Source organism: Artemia franciscana, chromosome 20 (assembly GCF_032884065.1).
Source record: "Artemia franciscana chromosome 20, ASM3288406v1, whole genome shotgun sequence".
Taxonomy (NCBI): domain Eukaryota; kingdom Metazoa; phylum Arthropoda; class Branchiopoda; order Anostraca; family Artemiidae; genus Artemia; species Artemia franciscana.
Genome location: NC_088882.1, coordinates 8,594,038 through 8,607,378, shown reverse-complemented (window position 1 = coordinate 8,607,378; position 13,341 = coordinate 8,594,038). Strand labels below are relative to the sequence as shown.

Here is a 13,341-nt window from a genome sequence, read left to right as displayed (position 1 = left end):
GTTGGGTTCGACAGAGGTTCGAGTCCTGATGTCGCTAGTTATTTGATTTGGAACGGGGGTCACTTGGGACTCTATAAGCTCCGCCAGAGTCGACCCATTTATAAATGGGTACCAAAAGAAATCTGGAGGAAGACACAGGAAGCGTTAGATGATTTACCCCCAACCACAATTTGCAATCCCGGCCGTAGGCAGTGAATTAGGAGGTCGGTCTCTACACAACGCAGACCATTGGTCAGTATGCATTTTTGTTTACCTCCAAAAACTGTGTAACTGCATATGGAGGACTTTTTCACTAAAAATTGAATTCTCGTAAGTTAATTGTAGTTTTGTAAGTTCCCACTTAAACAATTAAAACAATCCTATTTCATTTTCATTGTCCTTGGTACTTTTAACCTCAAACTGTTCCTCCTGCCGAAGATCGTTTATTCTAATTCCGCTGTTAGAAAACTTTGAATTGGTGATGAAGTGACAAGGATGCATTTTGGTAGATTTACATAATCTGACAAGAGTTTTATTTGCCTCAACGGGCCAAATGGAACGTTCTCCTCCAGTTATTCAGTTTCCCTTGGATGTTTATACTATTCTAGTAATGAAGAAGTTGAAACATTAAGTTATCGACGTCTTTTAGCTGTATTTACATTTATGAGAGGCATTGAGAAAGTGTGAAACTTGTGTACATGTCAAAGGTTGTTATTGTTTCATGAAAAGAAATATTGTTTAACACTTTTATAAAATAGCAGATATAAAAAAAAACATGAATAATACGGTTAGAAAAGAATATTAAAAGGGGTGAATATAAAAAAAAAAACATGGATAATACGGTTAGAAAAGAATATTAAAAGGGGTGTTTCAAAAAGAACGCCGGATTTGAATCTACTATATATCGAATTTATTTATCTTTCCGTGACAATACACAACAAACATCAACCTGGAAAACAAAAAGTATCAAAACATAAGCTCAGTCAGTGATAACAAAACCTGCAAAAACAATGTTGCCAACAACAACAAATTAAAATAACGGGCTTCTCAAGTCTGGCGTTCTTTTTTGGACACCCTTAGATTCAGATTTCAAAAGGGGTTAAACTACCATGTTAAACTACTATGCAGGCATATTTTAATTAAATATTTAATATATAGAGCTGGTTAAATTAGGCACTTAATATAATGCGGTCTGGGCGGCCTGCTTTCTACAATTCTCTGTTGTAGTTTCCATAATCTAGTTACTAAAGTATTATATTTTCATCATATTTTGGTATATTTCATTATGATTTATCAACAGAGAAACCGGTTTTACTGAGATCAAGAACTTGAGTGTGGTCGCTGTAATCGACTAAAACAATGTTTTTTTTTTTTTTTTTGAAAAACACAAAATAGTAGGAAAACAGCAAGGAAAAGTATGGTAAGTAGGAAAATTATTTAAGATTCTAATTACTAGATTGGGTAAATAAAGCATACTGGTAATTTTTGTGCATATCAAAAATAGAAGACCATATGATTACAACGATGAGAAGAAATAGAAACTTTTGGTACTCGTCTATTATAGCAGCGACACTCAAATTCTTGATCTCAGTAAAAACGGTTTCTCTGTCTGCATTTGGAAATAAATAGCTTAGTCTTAGTGAGATAAACTACTATGCAGGGCATATTTTAATTGAATATTTAATATATAGAGCTGGTTACGTTAGGCACTTATATAATGCGGTCTGGGCGGTCTGCTTTCTATAATTCTCGGTTGTAGTTTCCATAATCTTGTTACTAAAGTATTATATTTTCATCATATTTTGGTATATTTCATTATGATTTATCGACAGAGAAATCGGTTTTGCTGAGATCAAGAACTTGAGTGTGGTCGCTGTAATCGACTAGTACAATGGTTTTTTTTTGAAAAATACAAAATAGTGCAAAAACTGAAAGGAAATTGTGATAAGTTGAACATGTAAAGAAACCAAGAGCTAAGAAGTCATATGGCACTTGTGACGAGGCCGGACGAGCCAAGAGCCAAGAGCTCATATGGTATGGACTCTAGCAAAATTCTAAGAATAGATAGATTGATTTAAAAGGAAAATCGGAGGCTTAATGCCGATCGGGATTTAAAATAAAAGCTCTGAGTCACGAGGTCCTTCTAAATATCAAAATTCATTAAGATCCGATCACCTACTCATAAGTTATGAATACCTCATTTTTTCTACTTTTTCTTCTCCCTTCAGTCCCCCAGATGGTTTAATCGGGGAAAATGACTTTATCAAGTCAATTTGTGGAGCTCCCGGACAACCTACCAATTTCCATCGTCCTAGCACGTCCAGAAGCACCAAACTCGCCAAAGCACTGAACCCCAAAACCTAACTCTCCCAAAGAAAATTGGATCCAGTAAGGTTACGTCAATCACGTATCTATGACATTTGCTTATTCTACCCACCAAATTTCATCCCGATTTCTCTACTCTAAGCGTTTTCCAAGATTTCTGGTTTCCCCATCCAATTCCCCCCCCCAATGTCAACAGATCTGGTCAGGATTTGAAATAAGAGCTCTGAGACATGAGTTCCTGCTAAATATCAAATTTCTTTAAGATCCAGTCACTCGTTCTTAAGTTAAAAATTCCTCAATTTTTTTTTATTTTTCCAAATCAACATCACCCCAGCTCCTCCAAACTGAACAGATCCGTTCCAATTATGTCAATCACGTATCTATAGCTTGTGCTTATTCTTCCCATCAAATTTCATCCCGATCTCTCCGCTCTAAGTGTTTTCCAAGATTTCTGCTTCCCCCCTCCAACCCTACATGTCCCTGGACCCGATTCGAATTGAAAATGGAGAATCTGAGACATAACACCCTTCTATATATCTAGTTTCACTATGATCCGATCATCCATTCGTAAGATAAAGATACCTCAATTTTCACGTTTTCCAAGAATTCCGGTTTCCCCCTCCAACTCCCCCAATGTCACCGGATCTGGTTGGGATTTAGAATAAGAGCTCTAAAGCAAAAGATCCTTCTCAATGTTAAATTCCATTAAGATGAAAGTTAGTAAGTTACAAATAACTCATTTTTTCTAATTTTTTCGAAGTACTCCGTCGTCCCAACTCCACCGAAGAGGGCGGATCCAGTCCGGTTATGTCAGTCACAAATCTTGGACATGTTTTAATCCTCCTACCAAGTTTCATCCTAATCTCTCCGCTTTAAGTGTTTTCCAAGATTTCCGGCTCCTCTCCCCAATGACGCTGGATCCGGTCGGGATTTAAAATGAGAGATCTGAGTTACGAGGTCCTTCTAAATACAAAATTTCATTAATATACGATCACTCCTTCGTAAGATAAAAATACCTTATTTGTCTAATTTTTTAGAAATAACCCACCCCCTAGCTCCCCCAAATAGAGCGGATTCGTTCTTATTACGTCAATCATGCATCTAGGGCTTCTGTTTATTTTTCCCACCAAGTTTCATCCCGATCCCTCCACTCTATGCGTTTTCCAAGACTTTAGGTTCCCTCCACCAACTCCCCCAGATGTCACCGGATCCAGAGTGGATCCGTTTCGGTTATGTAAGTCACGTATCTTAGACATGTTTTTATTCTTCCCACCAAGTTTCATCTTGATCTCTCCGCTTTAAGTGTTTTCCAAGATTTCCGGTTCCCCCAGCTACCTCCCCCCTTAATGACTCTGGATCCGGTGGGGATTTAAAGTAAGAGATCTGAGTTACGAGGACCTTCTAAATACAAAATTTCGATAAGATCCGATCACTCCATCGTAAGTTAAAAATACCTCATTTTTTCTAATTTTTCAGAATTAACCCTCCCCCCAGCTCCCCCAAACACATCTGATCCGTACCGATTATGTCAATCACGTATCTAGGACTTCTGCTTATTTTTCCCCACCAAGTTTCATCCCGATCCCTCCACTCTAAGTTTTTCCAAGATTTTGGGTTCCCCCCCCCCCTCCAGATCCCCTAAAGTCACCGGATTTGGTCGGTATTTAAAATAAGAGCTCTGAGACACGATATCCTTCCAAACATCAAATTTCATTTCTCTGAGACACGATCACACGTTCGTAAGTTAAAAAAAATTCATTTTTTTCGAATTAACCGGCCCAACACCCCCCCACACCCAGATATTCAAATCGGTATAACAACTATTTCTAATTTAATCTGGTCCAGGCCCTGATACGCATTCCAAATTTTATCGTCCTAGCTTACCTCGAAGTGCCTAAAGTAGCAAAACCGAGACAGACCAACAGAATTAGCGATCGCTATATGTCACTTGGTTAATACCAAATGTCATAAAAAGAAGAAGAATTGATGAAAAAGATAGTATGACAGACACAAAAAAACGAAGATTCTCTAACTAACTCCCATTTCCAAGAATAACGAATTCTCATTTCTAAGCTGATAAAACTTGATAAACAGCATCCTTACCCGTCGGCGTACCCGCACACTTTTAACTGCTGTGAAACTGAGAAAACACAATAAAAGACCGAAGTGCTGTTAGAGCATAATCAATAGTTTTTTAAAAACTTAAAAATTTACTCTTAAAAATTTGAATGCTCAAGATTTTTGGGAGGATTTACCTTGTGGGGCCTTGGATCTTTTTGCATTGGACTTTTTTATATCTTAGAAATTGGCTCTTTTTACAACATCCTTTCTATAAATTAAATCTTGCAACTTGTTACACTAATGAACAAATAAATTTTACCCAAAAGAAAAACTGACGGAAATTTCAAAGGCAGTAAAAAAAACTTACAATGGCAATTTTAAATTTGAACGAAATTTTCACTTTAACCAACCACGGGAACACTAGGAACATTAACAAGTGGCAAAGAGAATAAATGAACCGGCATGTCAAAACGTGTGTCAAATCTAATGTCAAAAGAGAAGGTCAACTTGGGAATTCCTCGGGACATCCGAAAGAAAATTAAGACAAATTACCCATGTCCAGGTCAAGAAAACAAAGTTTTCTTGTTCCAAAATCCAACGGATGTTTCCAGAAAATTGTAGTAAAGTAACATATTTTATGATTCCCGCTCTAAAACTTAAGTCTTGTCAAAGGAATTAATCACTCTTTTTCACAGGTATGTACCAATTTGAACGTTAGACTAAAATCCTTTTTCTACCCCATGTGTCTTGAACCCACCTTAAGATCTACCTTCGACACTGGTGGACAAGCAGTGTTCAAGTGAGCAGCCCTTTGGTTTTCTCCAGGAATTCTACAAACATTAACAAGTGTCAAGGGAAATAAATGGACATTGTTGACTGATTTCTCCAGGTATAAAATTTATTTCCATTTTATGTGACCTCCAAATACGGCTTGTAGCCCCCTTTCGGGACAAACATTTAAAGCTACACTGAAAGCATATTTGGTCTCTATATAGTGGGGAGCTAAATGCAGTGAAAGTTAAAATACTACATAAAGACGAAGTTTCGTTCTATGATTCCTTAAAGTTCGTTCACTGATTCTTTAGAACATTTTGTGTGGAGTCACTAGTGGCTCATCAATGTGTGCTATGAAATTAATGCATGCATTCACATGCACTGGAACTAATTAACTAAATTATTGTGGAACCAAAACATACTAAAAGCTTTAAAATAGCAATTAGTTATTAAATTTTTAACATGATTTTCCATCGTAATAAACTGTTCTAAATTTTAAATGACGCAGTATGGCTGTTTTGATATCATAATATATATTTAACGTGGTCACATTTGAAATGGTGCAACCCATGGGGGAATGTCCCTCCTGAAAGCTGAACAACCTTGCCGATTTTGAGTTATTGAAAGTTTAAGAAACATATACATAAATCCAGCATAAGGTATTATTTTTTCTGAATAAGGCTTCAAACGACCCAAAAGGCTTCAGTGAGGCTTTAAGCTATGATTTGACAGAGTCAAACCCAGTATTGACGGCATAGATGTATTATTTATATTATATACTATGTATTTAATAGTATATTTGCGATTTTATTACATTTATAATTTTTTGTTTTTATAACATATTTAATGTCTAATTTATATTTTCATATTTAATGTTTGATTATATATTGAAATTATTAGACATTGAGGATGTCAAGCTTGACAAAAGGATGTCAAATTTCTCTTTGGCAGAAGGAAAACCAATGAAGAATAATATCGTTCTGTGGACGAATATTCGTTACATTTCTCTTAAAGCTTAGGTTCCAAAATAAATTCGTTTCTCTGGCTACAAAATTGTACTAAAAATTAAATAATTTTCAGTTATTATTGATAATCTTTTTAATTCACTCACGAATGACTTCCATAAAGCGTCGTAATAAGTTCCAGAATTTAGGTTTTGCCACCAAATTTTTACGAAAAAATGTCTTCTACTTTGGGAATATTCGATCTACTTTTATTAAAAAATGGTTCCAAATTGGGTATTCTCCAGGAAATATTTCATCTAAAATAAAACAAAGCTTCTTGCTTTTACAGGGGTAATAATGTCCTATTTCTATTCCTTTTTGTATTACTTTTTTACTCCTTTTCTATTTCTATTCCTTTTTCTATTTCTATTCTATTTATACCATTTCTATTTCTTTTTAGATGAATAATCGAAAGGGTGTTATTTCAATTTCCTTTTTTTAAGAAAACGTAATGGTTTTTCCTTTCAATTAAACACACCAGTTTAGGATTGCCATAGAGACATCTATTTTGCTTGTCAAAATCAACCTAACCGAACATACTGTTGGGAGCCGAATTGATAAAGCCCCATTTTTGATGTATCAGCACCACAGAGAAACATACATTTTATGTTTATTCTTTCTAAAAATAAAAATTCCCTTTTCCACAAATTTTAAACGAAAAATTTTTACCTGTATAAAAATTCATTAAAAAAAATTTTGCGTTTATCTACAAGTACGTTTACTCTTATTATCCTATTTTAACTTGGCGTTTTATGAACAAAAAAAAGCACTAAATAATTTAGTCAATTTAAAACACTATTTTCACATGCTATGTTTTAAAAAAGTTTTCGCCTATTTTCATTAGTTAATTAGATTCCGGTCATATTATCTTTCAAATGAGAACAGAGCTTGACTTTATAAACGTTAAGCTTTTTTAAGCTTGCCTAACTGGGACCTATAAAATTTTTGTAGAACTAAACCCTATGCAGCGTGGCTGAAATACAAGAAGCCCGGTGTTGAGTAAAAAAAAATAGTAGAAACATATGAATCCTAAACAAAATAGGCTGCCTTTATTTTGAAAGTTACTCCTATCAATTTCTGTTTTTCCTAAATTTTTATAGGTGGCTCAGGTGATGTCAAACAATATGGTATAGGCCTAGTCTCGACCGATTTTACTTGGTGAAATTTTGTAAGTTGAATAAACTACTCAGCTTAAAGTAAAATTTTATTTAACAAAAAGCAATAGTCATAAAATAAAAAGATATATATATATATATATATATATATATATATATATATATATATATATATATATATATATATATATATATATATATATATATATATATATATAAAGAAATAAAATAAAAATAATAAAAATAAATCTAACGAAAGGAACCAAGGGATCAGAAAAAAACAATAAACGTAGGGGTCCCAATATTGGCCCTTTATTGAAAGCCAAATATAAGAGCTAAAAGGACTCAATCTGACTTTTTATATTTTCTAATATGGGTTAAATCTAGGAACTTTACGTTCTAACTTAGGTATTTCGATAAAACACAACACACCTAGGAGACCTAAAATTTGATCAGTCTATGGGACTGAGGATGTCATAAGCCGGCCCTGGATGTACCAGATCTATTAATTTCTTCAGTTTGTAATTCCTGTCTACACTGAATACTTACATGCAATGGTTAAGTTGATGCTTTCACTGAGTATTGTTCCAACTGGATTAGTAGCTTCGCATTGATAAACCCCAGCATCGCTTCGCTTCACGTCTGATATTCGGATATACTGATGTTGAGGATTGCGATCTTCTAAATACAATCCGTCCTTCAACCATCGGTATTCGGGCTTCGGCCAGCCTATAATATAATTATAATAATGAATTATTGAGTTTATTGTAAGTAAATATAGTAAACATAGACCGGAACGTAGGCATGAACTATATTAAGTATAAATTCACATCAAATGAACGATTTACCATTAAAGAAGATAACCCTGGGAAAACATAAGATTTATCCTTTAACTTAAACAGAAAATAATATAATGGGGCAAGTCTCCACAAAGGTTCCAATGTTTACAAATAAGGTATATATATATATATATATATATATATATATATATATATATATATATATATATATATATATATATATATATATATATATATATATATATATATATATATATATATATATATATATATATATATATATATATATATATATATATATATATATATATATATATATATATATATATATATATATATATATATATATATATATATATATATATATATATATATATATATATATATATATATATATATATATATATATATATATATATATATATATATATATATATATATATATATATATATATATATATATATATATATATATATATATATATATATATATATATATATATATATATATATATATATATATATATATATATATATATATATATATATATATATATATATATATATACATATATATATATATACATATATATATATATATATATATATATATATATAGGGTGACCCAAAAAGATTCGCACCCATATTTTATTCGATAAAAAATCCATTTTTTAACAAATATCCTTTCTGTTGCAGGACATAAAAGGTGAACCTTTGGATGATCGTTTGCAGCTTTAGTTGCCCCAAACATGTCTTGGACCAATCAGCAGAAGATATTCTCCCTGGAGACCTATTTTGTGACAAAATCAAACCAGAGTGTACAAATTCAGTTTCGAAAACTTTTCAATTGTCGTAACTTATTTTGCGACCTATTTTGGACGAATTTTTCCAAAATAGTTGTGGACTTATGTTCTAAAGGCACAGGGGGAACTTATTCAGGCTGGAAAAAGAGGAAAATATTGCTGCAGTGAGGGACTCAGTAGGATGCAACCCTAGGAAATCAGTGCATAGACGCAGCCAAGAACTCGGAATGACAAAGGAATGCAAGGACAGAAGAAAACATTGCTGCAGTAAGGGACTCAGTAGGACGCAGCCCTAGAAAATCAGTACGTAGACACAGCCAAGAACTCGGAATGACAAGGGAGTCACTGTGGCGTGTTCTCAAGTTCAAATTGGACAGTGTAGTCCCTCACTACAGCAATGTTTTCTTCTTTCCTTGCACTCTCTTTCCCGCCTGAATAAGTTCCCCCTGTGGCTTTAGAAATAAGTCCACTACCATCCCATGCTCACTGAATTTAGTAACCCAAGTAACAATCGTGATTTTGGTGGAAAGTTGCGACAATGGAAGTTTTCGAAACTGAATTTGAATTTGAATCTGAATTTGAGGTAGTTGCTTCAAAATACCTTCCCGGAACATACTTTAGTCTGTAGATTCATCCCTGAAAGTTTCATTTTCCTAACCTAAACAATTTCCGAGATAGCAAGAAGTCAATTAACTAGAATTTTACCCAAGCAACAATCGGCTGTTAGCTCATAATCATCTTTGGCAATGAGGGGTTCGCAACTTTTGGTAGTTGGTGTACCTATTATTTGTTTCCGGTGTATTTCACGGTAAGACCAATTTGGTTCCAGTGGTAAGACATGAAGGGGACTTTTAAGTAATAATCGGCTCTTAGGCTACAATCATCGTCAGCGACGAGGAGCTTGCATCTTTGCTAGTTGCAATGAGGGGTTTGCAACTTTTGCAAGTTGGTGTACCTAGTATTTATTTTAAGATCCTTACAAATTAACAGCTTCAGCGTTTAATCGAAGCGAGGAAACAAAACCAAAGTGTTGCTCTCGCAACACTTTACTAGGCAAAGCCGAACAAACGTTGCCGCAACACCTCACGTTGCCCATGCAACGTAGATCTAATTTTACTTGGTGAGTAAGATGGTTTTCAAGTCAACTAAATTCCGTCCGCTTCTGTTTCAAATGAAAACACAATATTTCGATAATCTATAAAGCAGAATTTTGGTCAAAGAATGAAAGCTTATTGTTAAAGCATATTGCCCAACATTGAGAGTGATCCAGTGTTCCTGAGAATATTTAATAGAAAAAGGGGAATATTACTTTAAGAAAACTTTATTCGACTTAAATTTGTCATCGGTAGCCTCCTTTTGTCCAAATATTTTCAGGAAAAACTTTATGATTTTCACTTTTAATCTAACATCCGAGCAGGAACTAAGATAGCGATGAAGTTTGGTCGCTTGCGCTTTGAGAAAATTTAACATCTTCTGTCAAACCCTAGCGTTACTTCCGTTAAAATCCTTCAAGACCGGTTAACAATAATAATATCAATTTGCTAGAAATATTGCACTTTTCCGGCTAATATGTTTACGAATAAACAAATTAAAATTATGCGGATTTATTTTCCAGTTCCTACGAGAAAAAAAAATGAGTTTCTGCTAGTATTCTCCAGCAACAGCTGAAATGCTTTGGTCAATCCCGAAATTGAAACCAAGTCCATGAATGCATTAAAAAAAATGATTTTTTTTAACGTTTGAATATCAGTACCTTGTAGACGTTTTTTATCATCTGCTACTAATGAATTATCGTCAGTTACGGTGAGTTTTAAATTTTCAACATTTCTAGAGCTTGTACTTTATAATTTTATATTTTTTTACCAAATGACTTTAACAAATTGCAAATAAAACTATCTTTATTTAAAGCAAAAAAATGTTTATAGGTCCCGGTAATAAGTAAAAGATCCTATCAGATCATTTTCTTAAATTCAGTCTTGCAGTCGATATGTTGCAAGAAGAAATGCTTCCCTGGTACCTGTCTGTTATAGCGCCTATGTTAAGTTCTTCATCTAAGTAGAACATGTTTCTCTGACTAATCCTGATAAAATATCACAAAATATGATGAAAATATAATACTTTGGAAACAAATGTTGACTATATATTTGCACATAAGGGGGGGGGGGGGTAAAGTATAGCAGATCTACAAGCAAAATATGTTAGGCACAATTATTCTGCATATTATAAAGTAAGAACTGTTTTCTAACTTCATACAGTCCAAATACTTTACCCCCACCCCCTAATGTGGAAATATATACCCAAAATTATATATTTCCCATCTATTCTGTCGCTTCTATTTTGTCTATTCTCACGCTAAGCTGAATGAACTAACGAAAAAATCGGTTCTACATTGAGTCAATGACTGAAGAACTTAACATAGGCGCTATAACAGACAAGTAACGTGTTCCTTTCTGATTAACAAGAAAGATAATTTTTAAGTTAGCTTTCAGTAAGACGGAGCTCTTTTGGAATTTTGTATCTTTTGGTATATACCCAAAATTATACCCAAATTATACCCAAAATATTTTGGGTATATATGAAATATACCCAAAGTATTTCTTTTGGTATCTGTCATTTTGGTATTTACGCACGTTGGAGATTAATTATGCAATTTCAACGTGTATGGATTTGTTTGCATGGCCCATTAGGGTGGCCTACTAGAGCCCCAAACTTAACCGCTTGAATTTTGTATTTGAGAAATTTACAGGTCAGGGTTTATAAAGCAGTTCGTGGTAACAGACTGTAAGTAAGGAGCGATACGGCCCAATAGTAACCAAACTTTACTTAGAACATAATTTCGGAATTTTCATGACAACTGATGCGTCAAAAGAATTGGCTGTTTGTGCTGATTTCAAATATATAAAATTTTATGTATTTTAAAATAAAATAAATAAAAGTTTAATATAAAAGTTTAATAATATAAAGTCTAAGTAATATATGAAGTTCAGTTTTACCCATCAAAGCCAAAATAATTTTAAAAAGCTTCAAGACTTTAACGTAAAGAGCAAGGGTTGAGGAAGGATTAGCCCCCTCCTATACGGAAAAATTTCGGTTCGTTTGAATTTTAATGTTGCTCCTAACTTTCGGTTGAAAAAAAACTTGTTTTTTATTTAATCAGTAAAAGATACGAATCTTCTATCACCCGAAACAGCGCATTACCGAAATTCAGTACAGCATATTTCAAAATATAAACATATTTTCTCGTAAAAATTGTCATTTGTAATATGTTTGAAAACATATTCAGCATCAAAATAGACTTTGTTCATTTTTCATTTGCTTAAACTAGTCTAAATCTATGCACAAATGATGTTCGGGTCTTTAGAAGGTATGAATTAAAAAAAAAACAAGAAAGTACTAAAAAAAAAACTTTAGCATAAAGAGCGAGGTATTGACTAGGGGGCGAAACCCCTAATATACATAATAATCTCTGTTCGTTTTAAGTTTTGATGTTACTCCTTACTTTTAGTTGAAAAAACTTGTCTTTTTATATAATTTCTGATCGTTTTTTAAACAATGTAGGGAAATCCGGCACCCCCTTCTTAGCAATGTCCCTTCCTCCATGAAAGCTTCCTCCATCGAAAGATCCTCCCACGTAGCCCCCTCCTACTACCAGAAAAAATCCCCCCTGAAAATGTCTATATACTTCCCAATAACCAATACAATATGAAAAAGTGGGCAAAGTTCATAACTTGCATCCCTTCCCCGGGGTCTGTGGGGTATTAAGTCATCCCCAAAGACAAAGTTATTATATTTTCAACCATGCTGAACAGAATGGCTATTTCAAAATTTATATCGGGTGACTTCGGGAAAACAATGAGCGTGGGAGGGGGCCTAGTTGACCTCCATTCTTTGGTCACTTAGAAAGGGCACTAGAACTTTTAATTTCCGTTATAATAAGGCGTCCCACGATATTCTAGAACCACTGGGTCAATACGATCACCCCTGAAAAAAATAATAATAAAAACAAAGAAACACGCATCCTTGATCTTTCTCCTGTCAAAAAGTATAAAATTCCACATTATTGCAGGTTTTTTATTAAAAAAACCAACCATCCGATCGATGCTCGTGTTCTTTTTATTACAGCAATCATCGCTGCTTGTCCGTTGGTTTAAATTTATCATTTCAAATAATATAAATATTGCTAAAATATAGCTACAACCTTAATGATTCACAATAAGACTTACTTAAACCGAGATTCTGCTAATACTAACTTTTGGAATAATTTCAATCTATACCAGATCAGTAGAAAAATTTCGAGTTTCAGATTTTACCGTACTCAAGTTCACATGGTATGAAGTAACTTAAAATTCGTCAATCAGAGTACAATTCAGGGCATTTTGATCGGGTAGTACCTCCAAAAAAAGGCAGAGTCAAGGCATGGGGGAGAGAAAGTTGAACGATTAAAATGAATAATAATATTTTATTGCTAGAATTAAGTGAT

The 13,341-nt window shown here is 33.6% G+C and overlaps 1 protein-coding gene across 1 annotated transcript in view; it reads right to left on the bottom strand.

Moving 5' to 3' along the window:
* Positions 1-13,341, bottom strand: part of LOC136040410 (protein sidekick-like) — a gene marked incomplete in the record, with an annotated part of 274,067 nt that overhangs the window by 193,848 nt on the left and 66,878 nt on the right. Inside the window, 1 exon segment of the mRNA XM_065724684.1 lies at positions 7,808-7,987. Within this exon segment, the coding sequence (XP_065580756.1) occupies positions 7,808-7,987 (180 nt within the window).